Here is a 26,290-nt window from a genome sequence, read left to right as displayed (position 1 = left end):
GTTTACCTGCTTTCCAGCTGACTACAATATGGCCGTCTTCAAGTCCCATAAACAAGTTCTTGATGAGCCGTTCCCCTTAAGCAATCCAATTTACCAAATTTACACTTCTAACGGTTAATAGTCCTTTTGATTACTGTACACTCTTAAACCCTTATCCTTGAGTGGCCTCTGGGGCTTGATAAGTGGTCATTCGTTTGTAATAATAAAGTTTCGTATCTTTAGTATCAATGAGGCGGTGGATTATTGAATGTCTTAGATCACCACCCCCAACAGAACCTTACAGTTGGATGTCAAATAGCTCACACTCACTTCTTTGTGGCTGGAAATGCTCTTGCTGTCATTGCTTAGATCACTGAAAGCATTGTTCATCAAGCCTGATCTTGAGCAGCCATTATAATCCTCTCCTGATCATAGTGGAGCGATGGCTGTGTCATCTGCATAAAAATGAATGATCGTGAAAGACTAAAAGATAAGAAAGAGGGTTAGAGTCTTGAGGTGTGACAACGTTGATAGAATGTCCTACAGACCACTAGCCATCAACAACTATTTTTTATCTACCTATTAGAGAAAAGATTGGATGGGTGAAAAGACATTTCCAGAACTAGCAAGCTTGTGAAACAGATCTAAAGGTCTTGAATATATCAAGAACTTTTACTATATAAATGAAGGATTCACTGATCCTATGTAACATTAGTAAGATAATCTTTCAGGACGAAATTCATATTGCTAGTCATTTGGTAGATTCAATTTTCTGAGGTGACCAACAACTTATTAAATTCAAACAGGATTGGTTTGTATAAAGATGTAGAAACCCAATTTCCAGTATTTTTAAATACTGGTTAAACTGGAATTTTCCAGGATGCTGGGAAGTTTTTCTACTTTAAAGTAACAATTGACAAACTTTGCAAGAAAAGAAAGTAATTCTGATTGTCGAAACCAGTTGCTTTGCTGAAATCGAGGTTCTTGATAAGTTTGGCAATAACTCAGACAGATATTTGACTTGAGTGATCAATATACTTACAAACGCTTGTCAAAATGTAGTTTCCAAGATGAGTTATATAAAAAAAGTTTCCATGTAAATTTAAGATTTTTATATATTATATATATATATGATTTTCAGAATGTGAGAGAATGTATATAATAAATTCCACAGCCAAACACCTTGACAGAATTCTTGTGTGCAGGGCGTTTGCTCAGTTGGTAGAGTGCTTGCCTTGCATGCAAGAGGCTCGGGTTTCGAATCCTGAGTTCGGATTGTCTAACTGATGATCCCAAATGAGGGTGAAACTCGAGTCTTGGACTTCCGGTTCTTTGACTGTCATGGCTCTTGTGAGCTGCGACGTTGTTTGGCTGTGGAATTTATTATATATATATTTCAACTTTTGCAGATAATTCTAAATTTTTGTAAAGAAAAACACGTTATAAAAATTGATTTTATTAAAGCATCTTTTCACTCTAAGATTAGCTATTTACTAATTTTGTCAAAAAAAAAATATATGCACCTATAAGTTCCGGTCCTAATAAAACTGTATTCTTCAACTTTCTCCTAAAAGTGATACACGGATTCCAACAATTTGATGTCGAAAGATTTGTTCTTGGCCTGACCCAGTTTGAACACCACTTTTTCACATGACATGCCATAAAATGGTTGATGCATCGCTTTACCTAACTCCTATGCTTTCTTACATAACTTCTAACATCAAACAAATTAAGTTTGAATTTTTCAGGTTTACTCATCTCAAAAATTCAGAAACATAAATACCAGCTCTTACACTGAATTCTTCATTTTCAACCCAGATGTACCAGGTTCGGCTCTCACTAGATTAGTTGAACCAGTTCCACCCATCAAATTGACCATATCTCTAATCGAGGCCGACTACCCAATGCTGCAACAGCTATTCACAGTTCCAGCAATGTAGACAGATGAGGATCCAGGTCTTCAATTCTCCGCCGTGACGTTTCTTCCAGCCCTTTTGATGTTTCCAGGGACAATCACAAAATTTGGTTGAAATGAGTATTTAGCATGGTATCTGTACAACATTCAAAACCAGCATACCATGTCTTAATGGTTATTACCTATGGCCTGGACACTCGTTAATCAATTGCTTTGCCTAAATATCTCCTGCACACAAAAAATGTTTGAAGATAAAAAAAATTTACTTAAACAGGTAAAATAATAACCAAGTTTGGTGCAAATTTTGACATGCCATTTATCAACATTTTGTGGGTTTAAAATTAAAACTGATTTTTAAAGAATTTACATTCAATTTAAATGACCAAACGAAATATCAAATTGTGTTTATAAATTGCATGCGTCAAATGTTTTTACTCTATGCAAAAGAATGAATATTGAATGGCTGGAGAGTACATTGAGCAAAATGCAGTGTAAAAGAAAGGCAATGGAGTGGACAAGAGTTTGAATAAAAACATGAATAATAACTATGGCATTCTTTTCGTTCTGACTCTTTAATATATATCCATCAATATCTATGTTTTTATATAGACTGATGTGGTACTCAGTTGATTGACTGTCAGATATATACTTGAGAGTCAAAAGAATGAAAAGAATATTCTGTTGTCACAACCCCAGTAATGACCACAAAAAAATAAAAATAAAAAATAAATAAAAATAAATAATTGTCTCCAAATTTATTCAATTTTAGTACCAACTGTTTATACAAAATGGCGACCCATTTATCTGTAGCCGTACTGTTCAATGACCTTTTGTTGTTTCTTAATTTTATCGGCAACCAACTCTTTAGCTTTTCTGTCCAATGCCAGTTTCAGCTTAGATCTTCCAGCAAAAACTGCAGATTTGGCCTTACGTCTTTCTTCTAATGTAGCTGTGACAGCTTGATACTTCCAACCTACTTCATGGGCCAATCTGTTTAAATCACAATACTACAAAAAGAAAAAAAAAGAAAAAAAAAAAAAGGTACAAATTTTAAATATGTACAAATGCCGGTATAAACGAACATTCAATTTTTCATATATAATAAGTTCAAACAAGGTCATCATAGAGACTAGAAATGTTTAATATCTGCACATCAGAGCAGCTCAATGTCTAATAACCCTAAAAATCAGAAAGCATATTTGTCATTTTTCTTCCGTCCGTTTACCTTTTTGTATATTCTAATGAGTTTACTACATGTATGAATCTTGTTTTTAACTAAGGTCAGAGGAGGAGTCCAATGAAAAATAATGCATAACTTTTACTAAAAATGATTTTAAATTCCAACCATTAATTAACATCTGTATGCTAAAATTGAGCAACAATTTAATATTCATTTGCACCACGTGTCAAGCATTTCCAAATATTTATCTAGTTCCCCAAAAGCACACACAAAGATTAGTTAACTTCTCATTATGACTTCTTGCTTATGTCGTTTCCTTCTAGTTTAATTTACATCCCTGAATGTTTAAACGTTTATATATTCAAGAATTCGCGACTTTGAATAAAAAATTTTTATGAATTGATATGAACTAATTTAGTTTGCAAGTTAGAAACCTTATATCCAAATATAAACACTAAATGCGCAACCAAGAAGTCAGATAATGTTATTACATCATGGTATTTCAAACAATGTAGGTAATTAAAAGTCATCATTCACTTGGTTGAACCTGACCCTTTTCATTTGGATATTGTACCCCCCCCCCTCAACTGTTGGATACAAAATTCTTAAAAAAAAAAAAAAAAAAAAAAAAAAAAAAAGAAATATTAAAAATTGTCTGAAAAATCTTATTCATCTATAAAGTACCCTAAGATGATTTTATCATTTTTACTTACTCAACATTTGATTGAAAGCTTAATTGCTACATAAAGATGTTGATTTTCTCACTTCTTAATTTGAAAAAGGTTGAGGAAAACATGTTTCTGTTAACATTTGTCTTGTAAACAATCTCATTTTTATGGCCTAAAGATTCCAAAAATTTACTTTTGTTTTAATTACAATTCAATAACACTTGAAACTAAGTATTTCTTTTTTTTCTTTTTTTTAACTAAATTCAGATTTAGCATAGTTGAAAATTTAACATTTTTTACATGTTCTAAATAGAAATTTTAAAAACTATGATTATGTGCAAAAATCAGAGTAAAATAAGTATAAAATTAAAAATTACTTTAAACAAATTAGATATGTAGCATTAATTATGACATTCCTAAATACATCATGACTGATTATTGTTGAACAGTGTCTCAGTTGGTAGTGCATGTTATGGTTTCATTTTGTATTTATCAAGATGGTAATTTATCATCATCGACACTGATAAAAGATCAATACATTTTCAAAGTTAACTTGTAAAATTTAAGCATTTTATTTTGTCGGTACTTGTGCATTTAACGAACCAGACGTAACTCAGCATTTGCTCGGCTTTGTCCGGCGCATGACGTCAACAGCCGGATAAAACAGAGCGTTGCCAATAAAATAAAAACATTACAAAATAACTAAAATGAAATTGTAAATGTAGAAACATCCAAAAATAAAAAGCAAAAACCTACCGTTCATTTATGCTTTTTATTATTATTAGTATTATTGTTTGAAATTGTTTTCTGTTTGCAAAATAAATACATAAAACATTTTTGTAAACAAATAGTAAATTATTAATTTTTTTTAATGACAAGTTTTTTTTTCCAACTATTTACATAAAATAACCAACAAAAATGATATTTGTAGGATAATTTTTTTTTGTGTTTAAACAAATAATAGTAATTGTTTTATGAAACGTTTTTTTTCTTCAACTATGTAAAAAAAAAAAAAAAAAAAAAATCATAAGAAAAAAAAAGGAAAGAAACCAAACTTTTTTTTTTTTTTTTTTGGGGCCAGGAACATTTTCTTAGGCGGATGTATTTTCCTCAGATTTTTGGAAGGCATCAGACAAAGTGGACGGGGATGAGATAGCGAATGTGATAGGAAGCGCCTCCTTACCAACCGGGTAGCTTTCGGCATATATCTCCCAGGAAATTCTTTCAGTCCACAATTGTGGCGTGACCGCAATCCACATTACGCTGGAGATTCCTAGTCGCCACCATCTCGAATGCCCATATTGAAATTAGAGCCTGCTGCTTGACGCGCGCGTGTCGAGTTGAAACTAAGCGCGCAGCATTTTGATTGGTTGATGACCACGCTTCGTCAGACAGCAGCAAAACCCGAGCTGTTGACGTCATGCGCTGGACAAAGCCGAGCAAATGCTCAGTTACGTCTGGTTCGTTAAATGCACAAATACCATTTTGTCTTTATTAGATTCTATCTAATAAAAACAAAAGATTTTAAATTAAGTTTTATAATTCTATCTTTAATGTAAAATTTTTTTTAAATGTCTAAAGCATTCTTTAAGCTTTCAATAAAAATTTTCTAAACACTGCTGCAGATCTGTAAATAACTTTTAGGTTGATGTGTTTAATCAAATTGAAATTAGTTAAAATATGAGGCGGCGGGGGTGCATTTGTTTCCCCAATTGTATTTATGTCTACAAATGAACTCACATAAGCTATATCAGTATCTGACCAAAATATATGCAAGGAAAAATTAGAAAAATACCAAGTGCAATTTGGAATGAAATTGACATTAAAGAGTATTAGCTAAGTTTCCTCAGTGTTTAAATTCTTAAAACATTCCAGCATTCTGATCATTGTTTCAGTGTCTCAGCTGATGGACGTTATTATGGTTTCATTTTTGTATCAAGATGGTAAATTTAATAATCATCGACACTGACTAAAGACATTTCTGTTTAAAGTAATATCCAATTATTTTCTTTAAGCTTCAAAAACTGAAGACCTTTAAAAGACCATTAAAAGTTTTAAATAATCTGAAAGCATTCAATATTTTCCCAATTCTACAAATTAAATTGAGGAAACCCATATGTTTACACATTAAACAGCAATATTGGGTAAAACTATTGAAAATAATTTTAGAAATACACTATACTTTCATATGCATTTCCGCAAATTAGGTACTTAACTATCACATCATATGCTTTTATACCAGACTAACATAAAAAATGCTCTGTAAACAGTGTTGCCACTATAGCAGTTTTTCCTCCATTAAACCTAGAGATTTGGAATATAAGGGGTAAATTTTGGATCTAGCATTTTTCCCTCAAATTTTAAAATACAGTATGGGTAACTATGAGGTGTTACTGTCCTGTACGTAAATTTCTTTTTGACTAAAACATGGTTTCATTACAAAATTAGAACATGTTTACATTATCATTACTACATTAATGAAATACATTGCTGCATGCAATATTTCTACACTATTACTATATTAATAAGCATGTCTTTAGAAAATGTTTGGAAAAGCATTTATTACCATATATAATCTCAGATGTTTTAAAACTACATGCAATATTCACAGTTTGTTGCTATTTGTGGGAGAGGAGTTGTAGTGAAAGAATAGTGTACATCATTTTGGTTTTCCAACTAATAGTTTCGTTTGGTTATTTGATGCCAAACCAATATAGTTTAGAAAACTGAAGTTCCTATTTTAATATTAGCATATGAGTGGAGGAGTTCCATACAATTTCCAACAGCACGAATGCACATACATGATCCCAATATTTGAATTGAATAGAGCAGATTGTGATAGTCGTTACATCAAGCATCCTCCATAAATTGTATACAACTAGAAAAACAGCTTTTGAAAGCTAAAATGAAATTTTTTTAGATGCTCTTAATAAATCTTATGTTTATTATGTACATACCCCAACAAAAATATCATTCCAAACAGTATAAAAATTGATCAAGTTTTATCTTTTATTAAAAAAAAAAAAAAAAAAAAAAAAAAAATTTTATGAGCATCCTAAGAGTGGCTGTCGGAAGGAGGTAACTCAACAATTCATACTTAAATTTAATGAGTTGTAAAGCCTTTGAATTCTCATTAATCACTAAAAAAAATTTTCTTTATAAGAAAAGTATTTGATTAATTTACGTGATTTATGAAATATATTTTCTTTTTGTCACAGGTACATAAATCAGATTTTTCTTTTATTGAGATTGTCTGACTGACTTCCTCATCTTGGTTGTTATAGTCACAACGTTTCGGCCGTTTTGCCCTCTGGCCTTCATTTTGTATCAAACTGGGGAACTGTTCGTTAGGAGTCTCGAACACAACCCTTTATTATTATTACAGGGTACCGTGTTCGGACTCCAGCTAGGCTCTGGGACATAGTTGATTCTGTTTTGAATGTTACTATTCACTGCCTTCATTCAGGATTGAACTCAGCACCTTTGGGTAACTGTAAACTTTGATACGTCTAGGACCACTCTGCCATGTCACTAGGACAATTCTTAGTTGGCTTTTGTTAATGTTAAACCTATGTTGTTATTCAAGGTTTTCTCTATTAGGTGTCCAAATTGCATTCAGCTCTACGCTTGGTTTGCTCAGTAGGTTGTTATGTCCGAGCATGCGAGCTGTTTCTTTAAGTTTTCTCACTTTCCAGTGGGTCTCTCGGTTTATTATTTTTACCTCATCTCCATCCAGACATGGTCGGCTATACCCGATTTTTCTGTCTCCCCTTTAGTTACCGCTTTTCTTTATTCTTCCACCCTTACTTTAAGGGGGCAGCATGTTTCACCCTTGTAAACCTTTCTGCAACTGCATGGGATGGAGTATATGCAGTTCTCGGTCATGTTTTCCTCCATGCGGGGCTTCACTCGTACCAGGTGTCGTCTGAGTGTTGACTCGCTCTTGAATACTGTCCTGATGTTGTAGGGGGCACATTCTCTGAATCTTTTCGGAGATGCCTCGTATGTATTGTAGGCAGACTGTTGATGGTTTTCATTCTCCTCTCTTATACTACTAACACGTCTGGTGGATAGTATGCTATCGGGGTAGTTGTTACGACGGAGGGTATTCTTCAACCTGACCATTTCTTGGTGGTAAGTAATGGTGTTGCTACTTATTGTAAGCAGCGTGCGATTCCATGTTTGATACTGTATGGGTGATGGGAGTTGAAGTTAGGGTGAAGGTAGGCTTGCGATATACGGATGTCTTAAACCCATGCTCTGTGCGTGATATGAGTATATCAAGGAAGGCTAGTTGGTTATCTTTTTCTTTCTCCATTGTGAACTGTATCGATGGTCTTATTGGAGTCCGAACATGGTACCACCATAATAATAATAATAAAGGGTTGGGTTTGAGACTCCTAACAAACGGTTCCCCAGTTCGATACAAAACACCTGATGAAGGCCGGAGGGCAAACCGCCAGAAACGTTGTGACTATAACAACCAAGATGAGGAAGTCCGTCCGACAATCTCAATAAATGAAAACACCTCATCTCAAAAATACAGACAATTACTAGATTTTTCTTATTTAATACAGAGTGAATTCTGAACAATAACCAAATATTTCATTGTATTAAAGATTCTTAATGAAATTATATATATATACAGTGTCTCAGTTGGTAGTGCATGTTAAGACAGTTTCATTATATATCAAAGTATTTTATCATCATTGACACTGACAAAATAAATATTAGCATTTTTTTTTAGTTAAAATTACTTAAACAAAAGTTTCCAGAGCATGTCAGAAATCATATTACAACTGTCAAAGAATAGATTATTGGAAGCTTTCAGTTGGGATATTTAAAACAATCTCAACTTACAGCAATGACAAAATGGTAGAAAAAAAAATGTTAAATTAGGATTATAGAACTCTTTCAGAGTTATTTTATCTTAAAAATAAAAGTTTATCTGTCACATCCATCAGTGTCTGGTCAGTGCAAATGACAATGAATAGGTAAGGACCGTTACCATTTGGTAGCCAGCAAAGAGTTGCAAAACTACCAGGACTGTATTTTATGTAAGGCATCTTGTATTAACAAGTGGTCGGTCACTCATCTAAGTTTTGACCAAGTTAAATGTTTAACTTTAATCTGAAGAAAACCATTGTGTTAACAGGATTATATTTTTAAAAATAATTAGATACAGGCAAGTATTATGACCCTCAATGTCTCAGTTGGTAGTGCATGTTGAAAAGGTTTCATTTTGTATCAAGGTGGTATTCTATCATCACTGACATTGAGGGATTAGAAATTTTTAAAATTTACAAATTTAATAGTGTCTAAAATAGAAAGGATTTTAGATAATGAAAATTAGATTCATTCAGATTTGAACAACTAGCATTAAAAGCCAAAGACTATTTTAAAAGTTTGGAATACATTAATAAGCTGAAAGCATTCAAGAAATCATTCCAAATTCAACGCATTAGTAAAAAAGCTAAATGTTTAACTTTAATCTGAAGAAAACCATTGTGTTAACAGGATTATATTTTTAAAAATAATTAGATACAGGCAAGTATTATGACCCTCAATGTCTCAGTTGGTAGTGCATGTTGAAAAGGTTTCATTTTATATCAAGGTGGTATTCTATCATCACTGACATTGAGGGATTAGAAATTTCTAAAATTTACAAATTTAGATTTGAACAGCTAGCATTAAAAGCCAAAGACTATTTTAAAAGTTTGAAATACATTAATAAGCTGAAAGTATTCAAGAAGTCATTCCAAATTCAACGCATTAGTAAAAAACTTTATATTTACTGATGAACACGTTCCAAATGATACTCATTGCATCCCACCCTCATATCATACACCTAAACTATTTTATACAAATAAACTAAAATAAACGTTCACAGAATAATAAGATGTAATAATATTAACTACTGTTACAATAAGGGATGGGAGTAGTCAAAGAAACAAAACAAGCCGCGCTGTGTGGTCCCCCTCTTGAGCTGCATTGTGAGATGACGCTACAAAAAATAGTGAAGAAATGATGAATGTGAGAAGTGTGAAGGGAAAATGTTGCCTTCACATTTTCGCCAAGTTTCAGAAAAATTTAATGGATGGCGCAAAATTTATCAGGTAAAAAGCGTGATTTTTTTTTTGCAATTTTAGGGCATTTGTGACCCCTTTTGAGCTCTTAGGAATGCTGAATCCTACTGAAAATGGACAAATGGTGCAGTTTCACGCCTTAAGACATGTATATTTGAATTTAGTACCATGGAAAACCTCTATAGAGACTAAATTGAAAAAAGAGCTCCAAAAAGGCATGGTTTTTAGCCTTAAAAGTCCCAGAGGGATGCGAACCAGAATTTTGTCAGGGTCACCAATACTGAATTTATATTAAGAACAATGGCCTCCATATTTTGGCCAAGTTTCAGGAAAATCTAATAGATGGATGAAATGCTATGGGACAAAAAGTGCCATTTTTGGCCATTTTGACCCCCGGGCGATGCCGAATCCCAGTATAAATGAATAATGGTACTGTTTCAGGTCTTAACACATGTATATTTGAGTTGACCAGTGAAAAACCACTATATAGTCAGACATATCAAGTTTTTGTTGAGAAACGTGAAAAAAAAAAAAAAAAAAAAAGTCACAAAAACGTTTTTTTTTTAATTTTTATTTTAGTATTATAAGTCCTCAGGGACGCAACCAGAATATTGCCAGGGTCACCCATACTAGATTTATATTAATAACAATGGACTCCATATTTTGGCCAAGTTTTAGAAAAATTTAATTGATGGTTATGGGGCAAAACTTTTTTTTTTTTTAAAAACACTTCTTTTGAGCCTTCAAGGACAACAGGAATTTTTGGAAAAAAAAAAAAAAAAAAAAAAAAAAAACTGTGCACATCTATTTAATGAAATACAATTTGTGGCAAAATTTCAGGAAAAACTAATGGACGATTATCTGGCAATCGTCTGGACTAACGGACGCCACTGAAAACATAGGTCCCTCTCCGATAAATCAGGGGACCAAAAATCAAATGAGACCTAGAAAGAGAGAGAGGGGGGAAGGGCAGCGAAGAAGGTAGAGGGAAAAGCCAAAAACTTGGATCTATGAGGCTTAAAAAACACCGCCGAGAGTCATTCCTAAATACAGGAATGTATAACTATCAGTGTCTCAGTTGGTAGTGCATGTTATGGTTTCATTTTTGTATCAAGGTGGTAATTTATCATCATCGACACTGACAAAAGTAATACATTTCTATTAAAATTTTATTTCATAAGTGTAAAAGAAAATTTTTTATATATATAGAAAGTTTGGATTCATAAGACGTACACACAAAATCAAAAACCATTCAATTAGATTTAAATTTGGATTGCTAAAAAGTTTAAAAGCTACTGGAATAAAGTACACTAACATGAAACAAAAATAACCTAACCTATCCGACTGCAATCATTTGAAATCAAAGTTTAAGATATTAGGAAAAGTTATAAACAGAATCCAGGAAAATATGGCCTCTCAGTAAAATAAATAAAAATAAAAATTTGGCAACCAAGAAATCAGATATGGTTTTAACATCATGACATTTCAAACAATGTAGGTAATAAAACACATCATCATTTACTTGGTACACCTTCCATATCCAAAGAATTTGTTTTTAATCTAAAATATTGATGGGTAGAAAATTTGAAAAGTTTTGGATGCAAGGATTTCATGTTTTTAGATTAAGGAATAGTATACCAATGACCGATATTGAAGGGTCCGTTTTAATTCAAGGTTTGTCACCATCTTAATGAAGCTTATGTTGATTGGCATATAAATTAAATATATTCAAAGGTCAGTCTTATTTAAAAGGTTGAAGCAATTTGCAATTGTCAACCTTTCTGACAAAAACAGTGTGTGTGGGGTTCATTCGCTAAAATTATCATTTAGCCGTTTGATGCTATTAAATACATACAACACATGTGCATATTAAGTTTACAATGGCATTTACATTTTGTGAAATCATCCAATGTGCAGTGACAAGATACAAATATAAAATTGTAGCCCTTATCTGATCAGAAACTAATTTTTATATCTTGTGAAACCATACTGCCATCATTAATTGGATAAGTATAATTCATTGTTAATCAAAATGACTACAATATTTATATTGTGAAAGTCTACCTCACACTGGAGAAATTATAGAAAAGTTGGGGAGAGGTTGGGGGGGGGGGGTCAGAACAAGAGTGATTGAAGTCTCTCCATTCATTTCAAGAGTCACCCAGTGTAATCCCAAAGGACTTACCTTTCTCCCGGGTTTCAATCTGATGATCCGGAGGGCAGAGGGTACAATCATCCGCTTCCTTTGGTTGTATGGTGGGGGAATTCCTTCAAAGGCCTTCAGTCTACCAAGTGCCTCCTTTCCACGTTTGTTGTTGTGTGGAAGCATTCCTGGAAAAAAATTTAAAAAATAAATAAATAAAAAGATGGCGTTTCCAAAAATAAATAATTTGGATCATATAATGTTCGATCAGTTTTTAAGTGACCACAAATGCAAACTTGATAACCCAAATGTCAGATAAACTAGATTTTCAAAGTATTTCAAACAATGTAGGTAATTTAATTCATCATTCATTTGGTTTAACAAGTTGAAAATTTATACCATACATTCTATCTGTGGCCATTCTCTGATATGGGAGAATTAAATACTTTAGTCTTAATTGCATGTTTCGTGAAGGGTGAATGTCAACAAAGAGTTAATTACTAAGCATCACATTAAGGCAAAAACATACAAGCTGTGCGTGCGTGGTCCCCCACTGGTGTTGCATGTGAGATGACGCTACAAAAATTAGTGAAGAAATGATGAATGAGAAGTGCGAAGGGCCAACATTGCCTTTACATTTTAGCCAAGTTTCAGAAAAATTTAGTGGATAGGACAAAAGTGTCATTTTTTTGCAACTTTAGAGCATTTGCGACCCACTGAAAATGGACAAACGGTGCATTTTCACGCCTTAAGACATGTATATTTGAATTTAGTACCATGGAAAACCACTACACACATATCAAGTAATATGAAAAAAGAGCTCCAGAAAAGGCATGTTTTTTAGCCTTAAAAGTCCCAGAGGGATGCGAACCAGAATTTTGTCAGGGTTACCAATACTGAATTTATATTAAGAACAATGGCCTCCACATTTTGGCCAAGTTTCAGGAAAATCTAATAGATGGATGAAATGCTATGGGACAAAAAGTGTCATTTTTGGCCATTTTGACCTCTTGAGCCCCTAGTGATGCCGAATCCCAGTGTAAATGAATAATGTATATTTGAGTTGACCACGGTGAAAAACCAATATATAGTCAGACATATCAAGTTTTTGAGAAATATAAAAAAAAAAAAAAAAAAAAAAAAAAAGGGGACGTTTTTAGCACTAAAAGTCCTCATTTGCCAGGGTCACCCATACTGTACTTATATTAAGAATAATGGGCTGGATGGATCAAAAGTTATGAGGCGAAAAGTTTTTTTTAGTATTTTGGGACAGTTTTTTTTTTTTTTTTAAATCTCTTTTGAGCCCTCGGGGATGCAACGGGAATTTTTGGAAAAAAAAAAAAAAAAAAAAAATTTTTTTTTTACTGTGCACATCTATTTAATATAATACAATTTGTGGTAACATTTCAGGAAAAACTAATGGATGGTTATCTGGCAATCGTCCGGACTAACGGACGCCATTGAAAATATATGTCCCTCTCTGATAAATCAGTGGACCAAAAATTACCTTCACTTTGAATGTAATGGAATTTTTTTTTTATTCCATTTTTTAAAAATCAAATCTACATTTTGTATATATTTTTAATTCTAACGTCTAAAATGTTTGTGCATTTGCTATTTATATTCTTAAATCTAGAACTTAATGCTTTAAAACTTGCAAACTTTTGAAGTAAAAAAGTAATGGACGAAAATATTAACTTTTAAAAGTCATCAGCACAAGTTTTTATATTCTTATCAGCTGTATTGACTTGGCAGTGCTTTCATTTTAAGAGTATCATTTGGTCGTTAATTATCAATCAGCACAAACTTGGATAACTAAGACTTTTTATGGTATTATTTTAATCTTTAAAATTATTGAATGTAGAATAAATTACAATGCGGCTAATTAAGAATAAACAGAAATGTTTGCATAAAATTATCTTCAATGTATTCAGAAGATCATTTTGCAAATGTGTCCACAAATGAATTCTGTTGGATTTAATTTAAAATTTTTTAGTTCTCATCTGAAGTTATTTTGTAACAGTAACAGTAAATAAAAAGTGGAATAAGCAAAGACATGTTTCAGAATTATGAAATTATTCCCCTCATTTTGTAATAAAGTAAAATAAAAAAAATTCATGTATAACTTACCTCTGACAGTTCTGAAGAAGATTTTGCTGGGAGCTCGGAAATGGAATGGACCACGAGCTGGATTTACATTACATCTTTTCTTCAAATAATCCAAATACTTCACTGTGAAGAGGAAAACCAAAATTAATACAAAGTGCAAGAAAAAGCCATCTTATTTATTAGGTTTAATATCTTTATTTTAAAGAGCATTTTCTGTTCTATCTAATCGTGTAAATTACAATTGTTTTAAAACAAGGGTTTTTTCAGAACATTGAATACAATATGAAAAAAAAAAAAAAGCATGCAAATTTGCACCATTTTCTATTTCAATTCAAGCTAGGCTGAAAAGCTGTTGAAGCAACTCACGATATTAATGAAGCATTTGGCCCAGGAACCACTACTAAACACACAGGTGGTTCAAGAAATTGTGGCAGCAATGAGTCCTTGAAAATGATGAGCATAGTGGTTGGCCATCGGATGTTAATCAATTAAGAGCTTTAGTTGAAGTCGATCCACACACAACTGCTAAAGAACTTGCTTCTGAATTAGACGTAACATATAACGATTCCCAACCACTGGAGAGATTGAAAATACAAAAATTTGATATGGGTGGCTGACGAATTGAATGACAACCAAAAGAAATGCTCTTATGAAGTGTCATCTTCCCTTCTTTTATGCAAAAAGAAAGGGCCATTTCTCGACCAGGTTGTGACTTGCGATGAAAAGTGGGTTCTTTACAACAATCAACGATGCTCAGCGCATTGGTTAGATGCTGATGAAGTTCCACAACACTTCCCGAAGTCAGAGTTGTGCCAAAAGAAGGTCGGTGGTCTGCAACCGGCCTCAGTCTTTTTTTTTTTTTTTTTTTTAAATGTAGGCCAAACAATTATGGCAGTGAAGTACTGCGAACAGCTGGACGAAATGCACCAGAAACTTAGACACCGAGCATTAGTTAACAGAAAAGGCCCAATTTTCCTCCACGACAATGCCCGACTGCACAAGTGAACGAATTGGGCTACAAAACTGTCTCATCTACCATACTCTTCAGACCTCACTCACTACCACTTTTTCAAGCATGAGAAATGCTTGGAAAAAAAAAAAAAAAAAAAAAAAAAAAAAAACACGCTTGCAGTGACATCAATTTACCTTTCTGGCATAAATACACTTGTTTTGTGTTGGCAAAAGTATGTTGATTTTGCTGGTGCTTATTTCGACCAATAAAGTTTTGTTGGATCTGAGATAAGTTTATCTAAATTTAAAAGTTAAAAACCACAAGTACTTTGTCAACCTGATAACTAAATAAACACTTAAACATGGTATATGAATATGCTAACCTAAATGAAAATAAAAGCTTAAATGCATATTCAGATAAATTATATCTGCAATAAAATTTGAATGTTTGGCAAATTCATAGGTAGCAAAAACCCTGTTATTTATATGACTGATTAGAAATTCATTGTAATCTTAAACCACATTTGTTTAATATGTTTAAGGATTAAATATTTTGAAGTGTTCATTTAAAGCTATACTGAAGTTCTTAGCAATGGCTGCCATTGTACGATTGCATTTACCAAATTATAACTTTATAATGATTTAGTTCAATTAATCTAATGATAAAATTGTTATATTATTAATCGAACCAAATTGTTATAAAATTTGGTTAATGTTCTTGCAATGGCAACCATCAAATTTCCAAATAGCATTTTTAGTTGAAAAATCGGACCTTTTGAATTAGGCAATTTTTATTGGAACTACTCTTTGAAAATGAAAAAATGACAGTGATGGCCAGATGATTGCCAACAATGAAAATTCGCAAGCAGAATAAATCATTTTAGATTGAATAGATGATTTACTTTACATGAAAAAAAAAAAAAAAAAAAAAAATTCGTTTGCATTAAATAAAAAAAATTATACTCACTCTTGTTTCTGTGAAAGTGTCCAGAAATGTTAATTCCCTCAGATCGTACAATCACGACACGTTGACCTGTGAGCAAACATTAAAATGTTAAGTTTTATATAGAAACACGGATACATATTCTAAGAAAACATTACAAATTTTAATCGAGACTAAATAAAAAGCCAAAATCAGTTTGCCTGAGCAATGGTATGCATGTGGGGGGCTCTTGAGAACTGAACTCTTATGCCTCATCAGTATATTGTTCTAGCCAAGATAAATTTCATTTAAATTATCTCCTGTGATAATGAGCATATTTCAAGTAATATATTTTTTTAATTGCTTTAATTACTGTTAACAAAACCATTGCAGATATTTATGAAAAATAGAACAATTACAAATGAATAACAGATTATAGGCGGTTAAATATATAAAAAAAAGTTATGCAAATTAAACCTTCATATATTTGAATATGGATCTCCCCAAATAACAGCAATGCATATTTTGATGATTATATAAGAGTGATAAATGAAAACTTCGCATAGGTTCTTTTTTTTATTTTTTATTTATACTAACATATCAACTGTCCCATAGTCTAGATGATTATTGTTGTTGTTCGTGCATTTGGATTCATCGATGATACCTTTCAGTTTCGCACCTTTGACCCTTATATTATCACCACTTGTATCTATTTTATGCTGATTGTAGACTGTCGAGGTTATGTTCCTGTTAAGTCCATTGATGTCGTCGGTAAAACATAATTGTCCTGCCTCATATTCAGAATGTACCTTTATGTTATTGTGCATCGCATCAGTAGATGTATCAGAATTTGACACCCCCAACACAAAACTGCGAATAAAATATATAAAAACTCGTAATTTCTTTTTAAAGTGAGTTAATTTTTTTTTTTTGGAATATACTTCCAAAATAAACTATTAAAGTTGTTTAAAAAATAGAAATATTTATTTTTTTAAAATAGTGTTCAAAAAGTGCCGGCACACGTTGATGCAGTAGCAGTGTCAGAAATTTCGTGAAAATAGTGAATAATTCCACCCCATCTTTCCAAGCTTATAACTCCTCGAAAAATGTAATTCAAGCCCTAATTTTTTTTTTCAATTAAAGGAGTAAGGACCAAGGTTTTATTTAAAAAAAAAACAAAACAAAACAATGTGTTTTTTTTTTTTAAAAAGGTTTTAAACTTCGGACTTTACAGGTAAATTTCTAAAAAACTGATTTTTTTTTGTGTTTTAAATTTGAATATATTATTTATTGACCTTTTCTCTTCAATTTGTGATATATAAACCTATTAAACATAAATTAATTATTTACTTTTTAATAGACATTTCAAAATGAGAGGCGTAAATTATTCGACCCCCTATCTTTCTAAGCTTATAACTCCTCGAAAAATGTAATTCAAGCCCTAATTTTTTTTTCAATTAAAGGAGCAAGGACCAAGGTTTCATTAAAAAAAAAAAAAAAAAGACAAAAAGAAAAAATGTGTTCTTATAAAATAAGGTTTTAAACTTCGGACTTTACAGGTAAATTTCTAAAAAACTGATTTTTTTTTTTGTTTTAAATTTGAATATATTATTTATTGACCTTTTCTCTTCAATTTGTGATATATAAACCTATTAAACATAAATTAATTATTTACTTTTTAATAGACATTTCAAAATGGGGGGGGCGTGAAAATGGGGGGGGCGTGAAAATGGGGGGGCGTGAATTTAAAAAAAACGTTTGTCTAAAATATTATATTCGGTTTATTGGAAAGAACATAAAATTTCACATTGACCCTGAAAATATCGTAAAAATAGAATCAATAGAAAAATTTTGATAGATTTTTAAAATTTAAAAATTTAAAAATATTGAGTTTAAAAATTGAAAAATATTGAGTTCGGAAAATTCATTACTGTTTTAAAAAAAAAATAAAAATATTTTTATTACTTTTAAAACAACTGTAATAGTTTATTTTGGAAGTATAATCCATAAAGAAAATAAATAACCCACTTTTAACAGAGAAATTACGAGATTTTTATATTGTATTCGCAGTTTCGTGTTAGGGGTGTCAAAAATTCCTACAAAAATTCTGATACTGCTATTGATGCAGCCATTTTTTTTAACGTAATGAAATCAATTGAAATTTACGAGTTAAATTTTTTCAATTATTTTAAACTTTAAAAATTTATCAAAATTTTTCTATTGGTTCGATTTTTATATTTTCAGGGTCAATGTGAAATTTTATGTTCTTTTCAATAAACCCAATATATTTTAGACGAACGTTTTTTTTTTTAACCCCCTCGCCCCATTTTGAAATGTCTTAAACTTTGGGTGCTAGTGCACTTACTGATCCGTGTTATTTTTTAAATTGTATTTCCAAGTTTTTTTGTTTTTTTTAATTCAATTGTCAGGTTAAAGTATAGAATAGGTACAAAACACCCTCCCCATGTTAAGAATGGCTGGTACTCCTGCAGTATTTTACCCACCGATTTCACGATCTTAGCCGAGCGTTGACGAACGCTTTCGGTGTTAACGCCGACGAAAGCCGAGAATTCGGAGCTACGGTGCAAGAACGCTAAAAGTATGTGAATAGCAACAACATTACAAGGAAAAGATATTACACACACACACAACAAAATGGATAAAATTAATACAAAAAATTTGGATAAAATAAATCACAAACACTTACCGTAAGTTTTTTTTAAAGTAAAATAAATTTATTTTGTTGAATATTTTTTTGGGGGGTTCATTTTCTTTTCCGATAGCTTTTTTTTTTTTGGGGGGGGGGGGGGGTAAGCAACAGTAATAAAGACTTAAATGTTTTTTTTTTTTTTTTTTTTTTTTTAACAAAACGTTATTAAACAGTAACAACAATGTTTTTTTTTTGTTTTTGTTTTTTTCAGTAATGTTTGTAGGGGGGGGACAACAATTACTGTTTATCTTTAGTTCCGACTGGAAGATTTTCTACTGACTGTAGAGGCAAAGTAGGGAGCAAAGGGTTTTCAGAGGATGTGGAAAGAAGCTTCTTCCCAACCGGGTAGCCTTCCGCGATTTGATTTATTATGGAGACAAAAGGGTTGTGTCCAAATTTTTGTCTTCACATAAATTCGCATAAATATGTTTCCAACAACTCCCGTTTTTTTTTTTTATCGCTAAATTAAATAGCTGAAATGAAAGGCTGTGCATTTTTACTTTGAACAATAAAATAACTGAAATGAAACGCTATGTGTGTAATTTCAATGAAAATTATTCGTCTGCTGCGCGTTCGTTTGAAGCGCCCTGATTGGCTGATAGAGTATCGTACCGCTCGCCATGTTCCGGCGTTTTCCGACGGATGTCGATCAACGCTCGGCTAAGATCGTGAAATCGGTGGGTAAAATACTGCAGGAGTACCGAATGGCTTTTTAAATATTATTTCAGCACGGATCAATAAGTGCACTACTGACTGCACTAGTGCAAAAATTTAAATAAGGTACTCAAAGTTTTATATATCACAAATTGAAGAGAAAAGATCAATAAATAAAATATTCTAATTAAAAAAAAAAAATTAAAAAAAAATTAAAAAAAAGAGTATATTTTGGAAATGTACCTGTAAAGTCCAAAGTGTTAAAGAAATAAAATATATTAATCAAAAGCTCATGTATTTCATTAAGAGAATAAAAAAATTTAAAATCGGTAGTTTTTTTTTTTTATTATTTATCCTTGTTTAAAAAAGTATTTTATTTAAGGACATGGAATATAAAGAATATGGATAAATTCTTAATGAAAGTACTCATTGAATAGTATTTTTTATAGGTAAGTGATTTTTTGGAATTTATATATTTTTTTTTATAATCGAACTAAAATTTTGTTGCTTTTCTTTAAATCTTAAAGAAAACGGATTTAAAATAAGCAAATATTGCATAATTTGCTATTAAACCTGTTATTTTTTTAAAATTTAGTCTTTGCTCCTTTTTAATCGAAGGAAAAATTAGGGGTTGAATTACATTTTTCAAGTAGTTATAAGCTTAGAAAGATAGTAAGTTGAATTATTCAAGTTCTTTTCACGCATTTTTAATGACGGCTTCTGATACACCTAGTGCATCAGCCAGGATTCTTTAAAAAAAAAAAAAAAAAAAAAAAAAAAAAAAAAAAAAAAAAAAAAAAAAAAGACAAGCCCACCCAACTTGAACCATACTATCACCTGAATGCTGCCATCGAAGTAGACTGCACTACCTTTATTTGTATAGGATCAAGTTGGTATTGATGTTATAGCCTGATATTCCTATTTACTTGCTCCACCTCACCCCGCCCACGAGGGCAGAGTTATGCACAAGGTTGGTTTTTAATGCAGTGAAAATCCAGCTCCCAAAAGGGGCACTCTGGATAGGAACAAAATAATTCTTAGTCACGAAAGATTCATTTTCTACTGACCGAGGACTAGATGTATCAGAATTTTGACACCCCTAACACGAAACTGCGAATAAAATATAAAAAACTCGTAATTTCTCTTTTAAAAGTGGGTTGTTTATTTTCTTTATGGATTATACTTCCAAAATAAATTTTTAAAGTTGTATAAAAAATAATAGAAATATTTTTTAAAAAACAGTAATGAACCAGTATTTCTCAATTTTTAAACTTTAAAAATTTATCAAAATTTTTCTATCGATTCTATTTTTACAATATTTTCAGGGTCAATGTGAAATTTTATGCTCTTTCCAATAAATCGAATAATATTTTAGACAAACGTTTTTTTTTTAAATTCACGCCCCCCCCCCATTTTGAAAAGTAAACAATTTATGTGCCAAAGTTTTATATATCACAAATTGAAGATGAAAGATCAATAATATATTCTAATTTAAAACAAGTTCTTTTGGAAATTTAGCTGTAAAGTCCGAAGTTTAACCCCCCCCCACTTCTTTTTTTAAATGAAACCTTGGTCTTACTCCTTTAATTGAAAAAAGAATTAGGGTTTGAATTACATTTTTCGAGTAGTTATAAGCTTGGAAAGACAGGGGGGGGGGTCGAATTAATATTTTTCACGAAGTTTCTCGAAAAATGTAATTCAAACCCTAATTTTTTTTTTTTTTTTTTTTTTTTAAATTAAAGGAGTAAGGACCAAGGTTTCATGAAAAAAAAAAAAAAAGAAAAAAGGTTTTAAACTTCGGACTTTACAGGTAAATTTCTAAAAAAACACTTGTTTTAAATTTGAATATATTTATTGATCTTTTATCTTCGATTTGTGATATATAAAACTTTGGTGAGTAAATTAATTATTTTTAATAGACATTTCAAAATGGGGGGGGGGGGGGTGAATTAAAAAAACAAAACAAAAACGTTTGTCTAAAATATCATATTCGGTTTATTGGAAAGAGCATAAAATTTCACATTGACCCTGAAAATATCGTAAAAATAGAATCAGAAAAATTGATAGATTTTTAAAGTTTAAAAATTGAAAAATACTGAACTTGTAAAATTCAATTAATTTCATTACTGTTTTTAAAAAAAATAATATTTCTATTACTTTTTATACAACTTTAATAGTTTATTTTGGAAGTATAATCCATAAAGAAAATAAACCCACTTTTAAAAGAGAAATTACGAGTTTTTTTTATATTTCATTCGCAGTTTCGTGTTAGGGGTGTCAACAATTCTGATACACCTAGTCATCCACATCTATATGGGGGAGGGGCACATTTTCCTTCATTGCTTGGAAGACCTCGAGTCCTGAGTTCTTCAGCTTCAAAATGAACTTTATTATCATACATGTCCCTGTCCCTGTTTGTTGAAATTTTTGTGGTGAAGGCATCAAAACAGGTTCATGGAATTTTGCGATAAAATGTAAAATTTTAAAATTACTGTATATATATATAGTAATCTGCAAACGTCCACAAACAGCTTTACATATTTTTAATTTGCATACATTTTTTTTTTTTTTTAGTTTCTAACAAATTAATATTCCGTAATATGATTGTAATTTGTGTCATTTTCTTATATTTACTGTATTTATGGGCATAAAAACGATCTATTATTGTACGAGCTTTTAAATGGAAGTGGGTGTAGTCAAGACAGTTCGTTAAGGAATTACTTTTTTTCTTTGAATAAGAGGGGGTACTGGTAGCGGTTTTAGTTCCATGCCGAACACCATAAAAAAAAAAAACTGAGCTCTCCCTCTCCCTACGCAAAGAACAGGTTTAGTTGCCATAGTAACTAAACGATCATGAATTTTTATCGACTTTTTTTTTTTTTTTTTTGAAATAAATGAAATTACTACACATTTATTAGTAATCATTTTTTTTTTTATTTACATTTACATTTTTTTTTTAAATGAAAAGTAAAAGTCGATAAAAGTGAGACAAACAGTAAAATGTCATTTAAAAAGAAAATGCTATTAAAAAAAACAAAAAGCCGATAAAAGTTCTTTGCGCATGCGCAGGGAGAGGGAGAACTCAGTTTTTTTTATATATGGTGTTCGGCATGGAACTAAAACCGCTACCAGTACCTAAGAGGGTAGCATCTCTGCATTATATCAAGCATTACCTTTTTATGGGAGTTATTTAGGACCTCTGTTAAAGGGAGTAGTGTAAGGAGGGGGATTTAAAAAAAAAAAAAAACCTTTTTCATGATATAGTCTATGAAAATGCATAGTTGCACCTTTTCAGTTTTTCTTCCTAAAATAACGCAGATTGTCGATTAGAACGTTACAAAATTGTCAAAAACAGAGCGCTAGTTTGAATAGCTAATTTTATTTAAGGTAGATAACTAAAACTCACTAATTGTCTTTAAAAACTTTTCATTCATAATTTTGGAATATTTTAATTACTGCGACCTGACAATTAAGTAGTTACCATTGGTTTTACTTGAAATTCAATATTTGGATTTTTAGTAATGAAAACAATTTGCAAAACTCATTTTTTTTTTTTTTAATTATCTCCCTAGATAAAACAATTGAAACTAGCACCCAAAAGAGGGCTTCCAGTCTAATTTTGCCTATATAGAAGATAACTTTCAAATTTATTTCTTATCAGATAGAGAACACGACAAAAAGCAGCCATTCTGGTGTTGAGGATTCCAAACCATTTCTATTAATAATAATAATAATAATAATAAAAAAATAATAAAAAATCCTGGGTTTGTTTTACAATCCAGATGCAAAAATGTGGAAAAATTCAAATCTATATATCAAAGTCAAGATAAATTACTCTACCTATTTGGAAAAGTTTTTAGTGGTAGATTATTATATCTTTGATAACATTCTATATTTGAATTGTTGACCACTTTTTCGAATCTGGATTGTAAAACAAAACCCAGTTGCTGAGTATCAAAACATCTTTCACCGATTTACTCAGCTGGCATACGACGTGCTGATAAATTCCAGAGTTCTAGGTAAAATCCACTGGCAAATTATTGCATTCAGCCATATATCGTTTTAGAGAAATGTTTTGTTGTCAAATACAGCAAACCAGTCAAGCTAACTGCCTTCATTGACATGAAACATTGCAACAGTTTTAATATCTTACCTTGGAGAAGGCATTTAGCAACAACAGTGGCGAGACGCCCCAATAGATGCCCTCGGGCATCGATCAGAATAGCCTGAAAAGAGAAAAGAGAAGCCATTTTAAATCTAAAAATACATAATTTTCTACCAATGACACTTCTAAATCAAAAAGGTAAATGTTGCAGATTTATTAGAAAAATATTCGTTTATATCGCACTGTCGATAAAATATAAGCTAATCAGGTAAAAAGTTCAGTCAAAAGAAATCCAATTTTTTTTTTTTATATTTTTGCAGTTTATGGACTGGATTTTTTTTTTTTTTTTTTTTTTTTTAATATTTAGTGTTTTTGTCTATTAAATCGTTAGATGAAAGTATAAAATAAAGCCCTACATCTCCATGATAAAAATAGTTTTTAAATAACATTTCAGCAGCAAGTAAACTAAGTACTTTTTTTTAATACGGTGGAGGAGTTTGCCCTGTAATCGATTAGGAAAGCAGACAAATTTTGCAGCCAATTATGAAAAACAATTTACGGTAATTAGATAATGTAAAATTTTTAACTTCAAAACCTGAACCATTTGGTTATCTTTAAAATTTGTGTCTTGTTCTCTTCAGTTTGCCTCTTCGTTTTTAATTGAATTTTGATTTTTGTTTATTAAACTGTGGTTACCACTACAGTTTATCGCCGAAAACGAAGACGGCATTTTTTCGGGCACCTGTCGTCGTCAGAATCAGACGGAGAAATAAGTATGTTGAACTACAACCGAAGCATGAAATAAAATTAAAGATAATGATTACTTCCGGAAATTACTACGTACCTCCCATGTTAAGAACGGCTTTCGAAATACCCCCACCTTAAAAGTTTAAAATATTGATTTCTCCTTTTTATTTTGATGACAAGTGTCCGGAAAAAAAAATTAAAAAATGGCGTCTCCATTTTCGGCGATAAACTGTAGTAGTAAATTGTGAAATGACAGTTTAGCACAGAAAAGTTAAAAAAAAAAAAAAAAAAAAAAAAAAAAAGGCACAAACACATCCAATCGAGTTTCTACCACCATTGTTTTATTTTGAAGTCTGCTCTTTCGATAGCGCTCAATATTACTGGTTTTTCGAACCGAATAAACATTAAATAAAAACACTAAAAACTTATTCAGTTAGGTACAAAAGTAACTTATCTTGCTGTAAAACAAACCAGATTTATGAACACATGAATCGTAAATGTCAATTTCTCAAATATTTAAGATTTAGAAAATTCTTTAAAAGTTTTAAGCATAACTTAGAAATTATGAATTTACCACGTGGTTAATTTTAAAGTGATACAGAGAAGGGAAAGGGTTGTATAAATGGACAAAATAAAAGAGCAATGATTTTGTTTAGGATCAAAGTATGGTCTGGTACTACAGTCTCTCTTTTTTGCACTCCGTCAATTTATTTTGAGGGTGATAAATTTTTATTTTTGATTCAATAGCAAGTTCCCATTTTGGGGAGCCATATTTTCAAAAGCTTTACAAGCTGATTTCGTGTGTAACTTTACTCTCGTGAGGAGACAATAGTGAATAAATTTGAGCGATAAACACAAGGTCGGCTTCAAATGCGGAGAAAATCTAGCTCTTTGGAGAGACAGACGACACTGGTTCTAATCCAGATCGCCCCTTTTGGGGAGCTATATTTTACCCATATTAAAAATAGACTAAGTTTGGCATCGTGTAGAGGTCAAACAAATTTAAAAACTTTAAGGATTTTGATTTTTCGTAATTGTGCATCTATGTTACCGCGCTGAAATCATTTAGAAAGCCAGTGTTAGCTTAAGAGGGAAGGGTGTTTTGTATTCTGTACTTTCACCTAATTTTAAAAAATAGTGTAAAAATTGAATTTAACTTGAGAATACTATTAAATTTTTTTTTAATTTTAAAAATAGCGTGCAGATGTATTGGGACAGTTTTTCTTAAAACGATCCGTTGATTAATTTAAAGCTTAACTTTTAAATAAAAATATTTAGCAATTAATTCACTACCAGTAAAAAGGGGTGAAAAATAAATAAATAAAAAAATAACTAAGAAATCATGGTACTGATACAGAATCGAATCAACTTACTGAATGAAAACCAAAACTCCCGGTAGTTTAAAGTTTTTTTTTAACACCTCGGTTCAAATTTCTGTATAAGTACACCTAAATCAATGCATAAATAATTTCAAACACAAGAAATAAAGTTATTTTAAAAATCAAAGATTCTTAATAGAATTTAAGTTTGGGACTCCCACCACGTGTTACAAGTTTTTAGTATAAATTCAAATATCACAATATCTTTCAATTTTACGAAATTAAAACGAACTACTAAATACGATGAATACATTAATAATTTACATTAAAAATAGATAAATGTGAAAATGTAAATGTTTATACTGATCTTCACTTCGTTTTAAAACGTCCACCATGTTGGAAAAAACCCGGCCATACTCACAGCGATGAAAGTTAACAAAATATTGTTTAATATTTATAAAATACTTAATCTTATCATTTATGGAGGCGAGAAAATTTTATTAGTTCACAGGATATTGATTTATTATGATTAAAATAAAAAATTAGGTAGATAATAATGCATAAATTGAAAATATAAGCAGGAATAAAAGGAAACGTACCTGAGCCTGAAAACCCATGTTGGCAAAGAGATTGAATTTGGGGTATCAATTTAGCATATCACGGGCAAACCGGAAGTTAATGGCGCCACCTAAGTAACTATTAACGGCTGTTATAGGAACTATGAAAATAACTAAGGGCGACAACTCGCCATACTATTACTACTAAATAGGAAGCTGCTAGCGCCACATGTATAACCATTGGC

At 31.3% G+C, this 26,290-nt stretch overlaps 2 protein-coding genes and 6 non-coding genes across 9 annotated transcripts in view; 1 reads left to right on the top strand and 7 right to left on the bottom strand.

The window, feature by feature from the left end:
- Window positions 1-26,290, top strand: part of LOC145239785 (alpha-parvin-like) — a 471,664-nt gene that overhangs the window by 40,999 nt on the left and 404,375 nt on the right. The gene's annotated exons all lie outside the window — the stretch shown is intronic.
- LOC145239787 (large ribosomal subunit protein uL13-like) lies at window positions 2,635-26,272 on the bottom strand. 2 transcript variants are annotated; one of them, XM_080103285.1, is made up of 6 exons: window positions 26,088-26,272; window positions 23,471-23,543; window positions 15,999-16,064; window positions 14,102-14,203; window positions 12,014-12,159; window positions 2,635-2,901 (listed from the first exon to the last, which is right to left on the bottom strand). In XM_080103285.1, exons 1-6 carry the CDS (start codon window positions 26,103-26,105, stop codon window positions 2,695-2,697), a joined length of 612 nt encoding a protein of 203 aa, XP_079959411.1. In that variant the 5' UTR covers window positions 26,106-26,272; the 3' UTR covers window positions 2,635-2,694. The 2 variants fall into 2 exon arrangements, with proteins under 2 accessions (XP_079959411.1, XP_079959410.1); XM_080103284.1 differs by lacking the exon at window positions 26,088-26,272 and having other exon boundaries at window positions 23,471-23,567.
- On the bottom strand, window positions 3,541-3,615 carry LOC145240610 (small nucleolar RNA SNORD34). The gene has a single exon (XR_013862526.1). It is a non-coding gene; the product is annotated as a small nucleolar RNA SNORD34 (small nucleolar RNA).
- On the bottom strand, window positions 4,190-4,264 carry LOC145240605 (small nucleolar RNA Z195/SNORD33/SNORD32 family). The gene has a single exon (XR_013862521.1). It is a non-coding gene; the product is annotated as a small nucleolar RNA Z195/SNORD33/SNORD32 family (small nucleolar RNA).
- On the bottom strand, window positions 8,946-9,019 carry LOC145240608 (small nucleolar RNA Z195/SNORD33/SNORD32 family). The gene has a single exon (XR_013862524.1). It is a non-coding gene; the product is annotated as a small nucleolar RNA Z195/SNORD33/SNORD32 family (small nucleolar RNA).
- On the bottom strand, window positions 9,308-9,381 carry LOC145240607 (small nucleolar RNA Z195/SNORD33/SNORD32 family). The gene has a single exon (XR_013862523.1). It is a non-coding gene; the product is annotated as a small nucleolar RNA Z195/SNORD33/SNORD32 family (small nucleolar RNA).
- LOC145240606 (small nucleolar RNA Z195/SNORD33/SNORD32 family) lies at window positions 10,897-10,968 on the bottom strand. The gene has a single exon (XR_013862522.1). It is a non-coding gene; the product is annotated as a small nucleolar RNA Z195/SNORD33/SNORD32 family (small nucleolar RNA).
- LOC145240609 (small nucleolar RNA SNORD34) lies at window positions 12,276-12,347 on the bottom strand. Its single transcript, XR_013862525.1, has one exon. It is a non-coding gene; the product is annotated as a small nucleolar RNA SNORD34 (small nucleolar RNA).

This window comes from Euprymna scolopes, chromosome 19, assembly GCF_053919585.1.
Source record: "Euprymna scolopes isolate OS-2025 chromosome 19, ASM5391958v1, whole genome shotgun sequence".
NCBI lineage: Eukaryota > Metazoa > Mollusca > Cephalopoda > Sepiida > Sepiolidae > Euprymna > Euprymna scolopes.
Note: the sequence above shows the minus strand (reverse complement) of the source record. Positions and strands in the feature narration are given on the sequence as shown.

Excerpts from the sequence above, each read along its gene's own strand:
- LOC145239787 (XM_080103284.1), bottom strand. The coding sequence starts at position 23,567 with ATGGCTTCTCTTTTCTCTTTTCAGGCTATTCTGATCGATGCCCGAGGG. Across the intron at positions 14,204-15,998 it reads ACACTTTCACAGAAACAAGA|TGAAGTATTTGGATTATTTG; the intron begins GTGAGTATAATT and ends TCCTCTTCACAG. Across the intron at positions 2,902-12,013 it reads GATTGAAACCCGGGAGAAAG|TATTGTGATTTAAACAGATT; the intron begins GTAAGTCCTTTG and ends TTCTTTTTGTAG.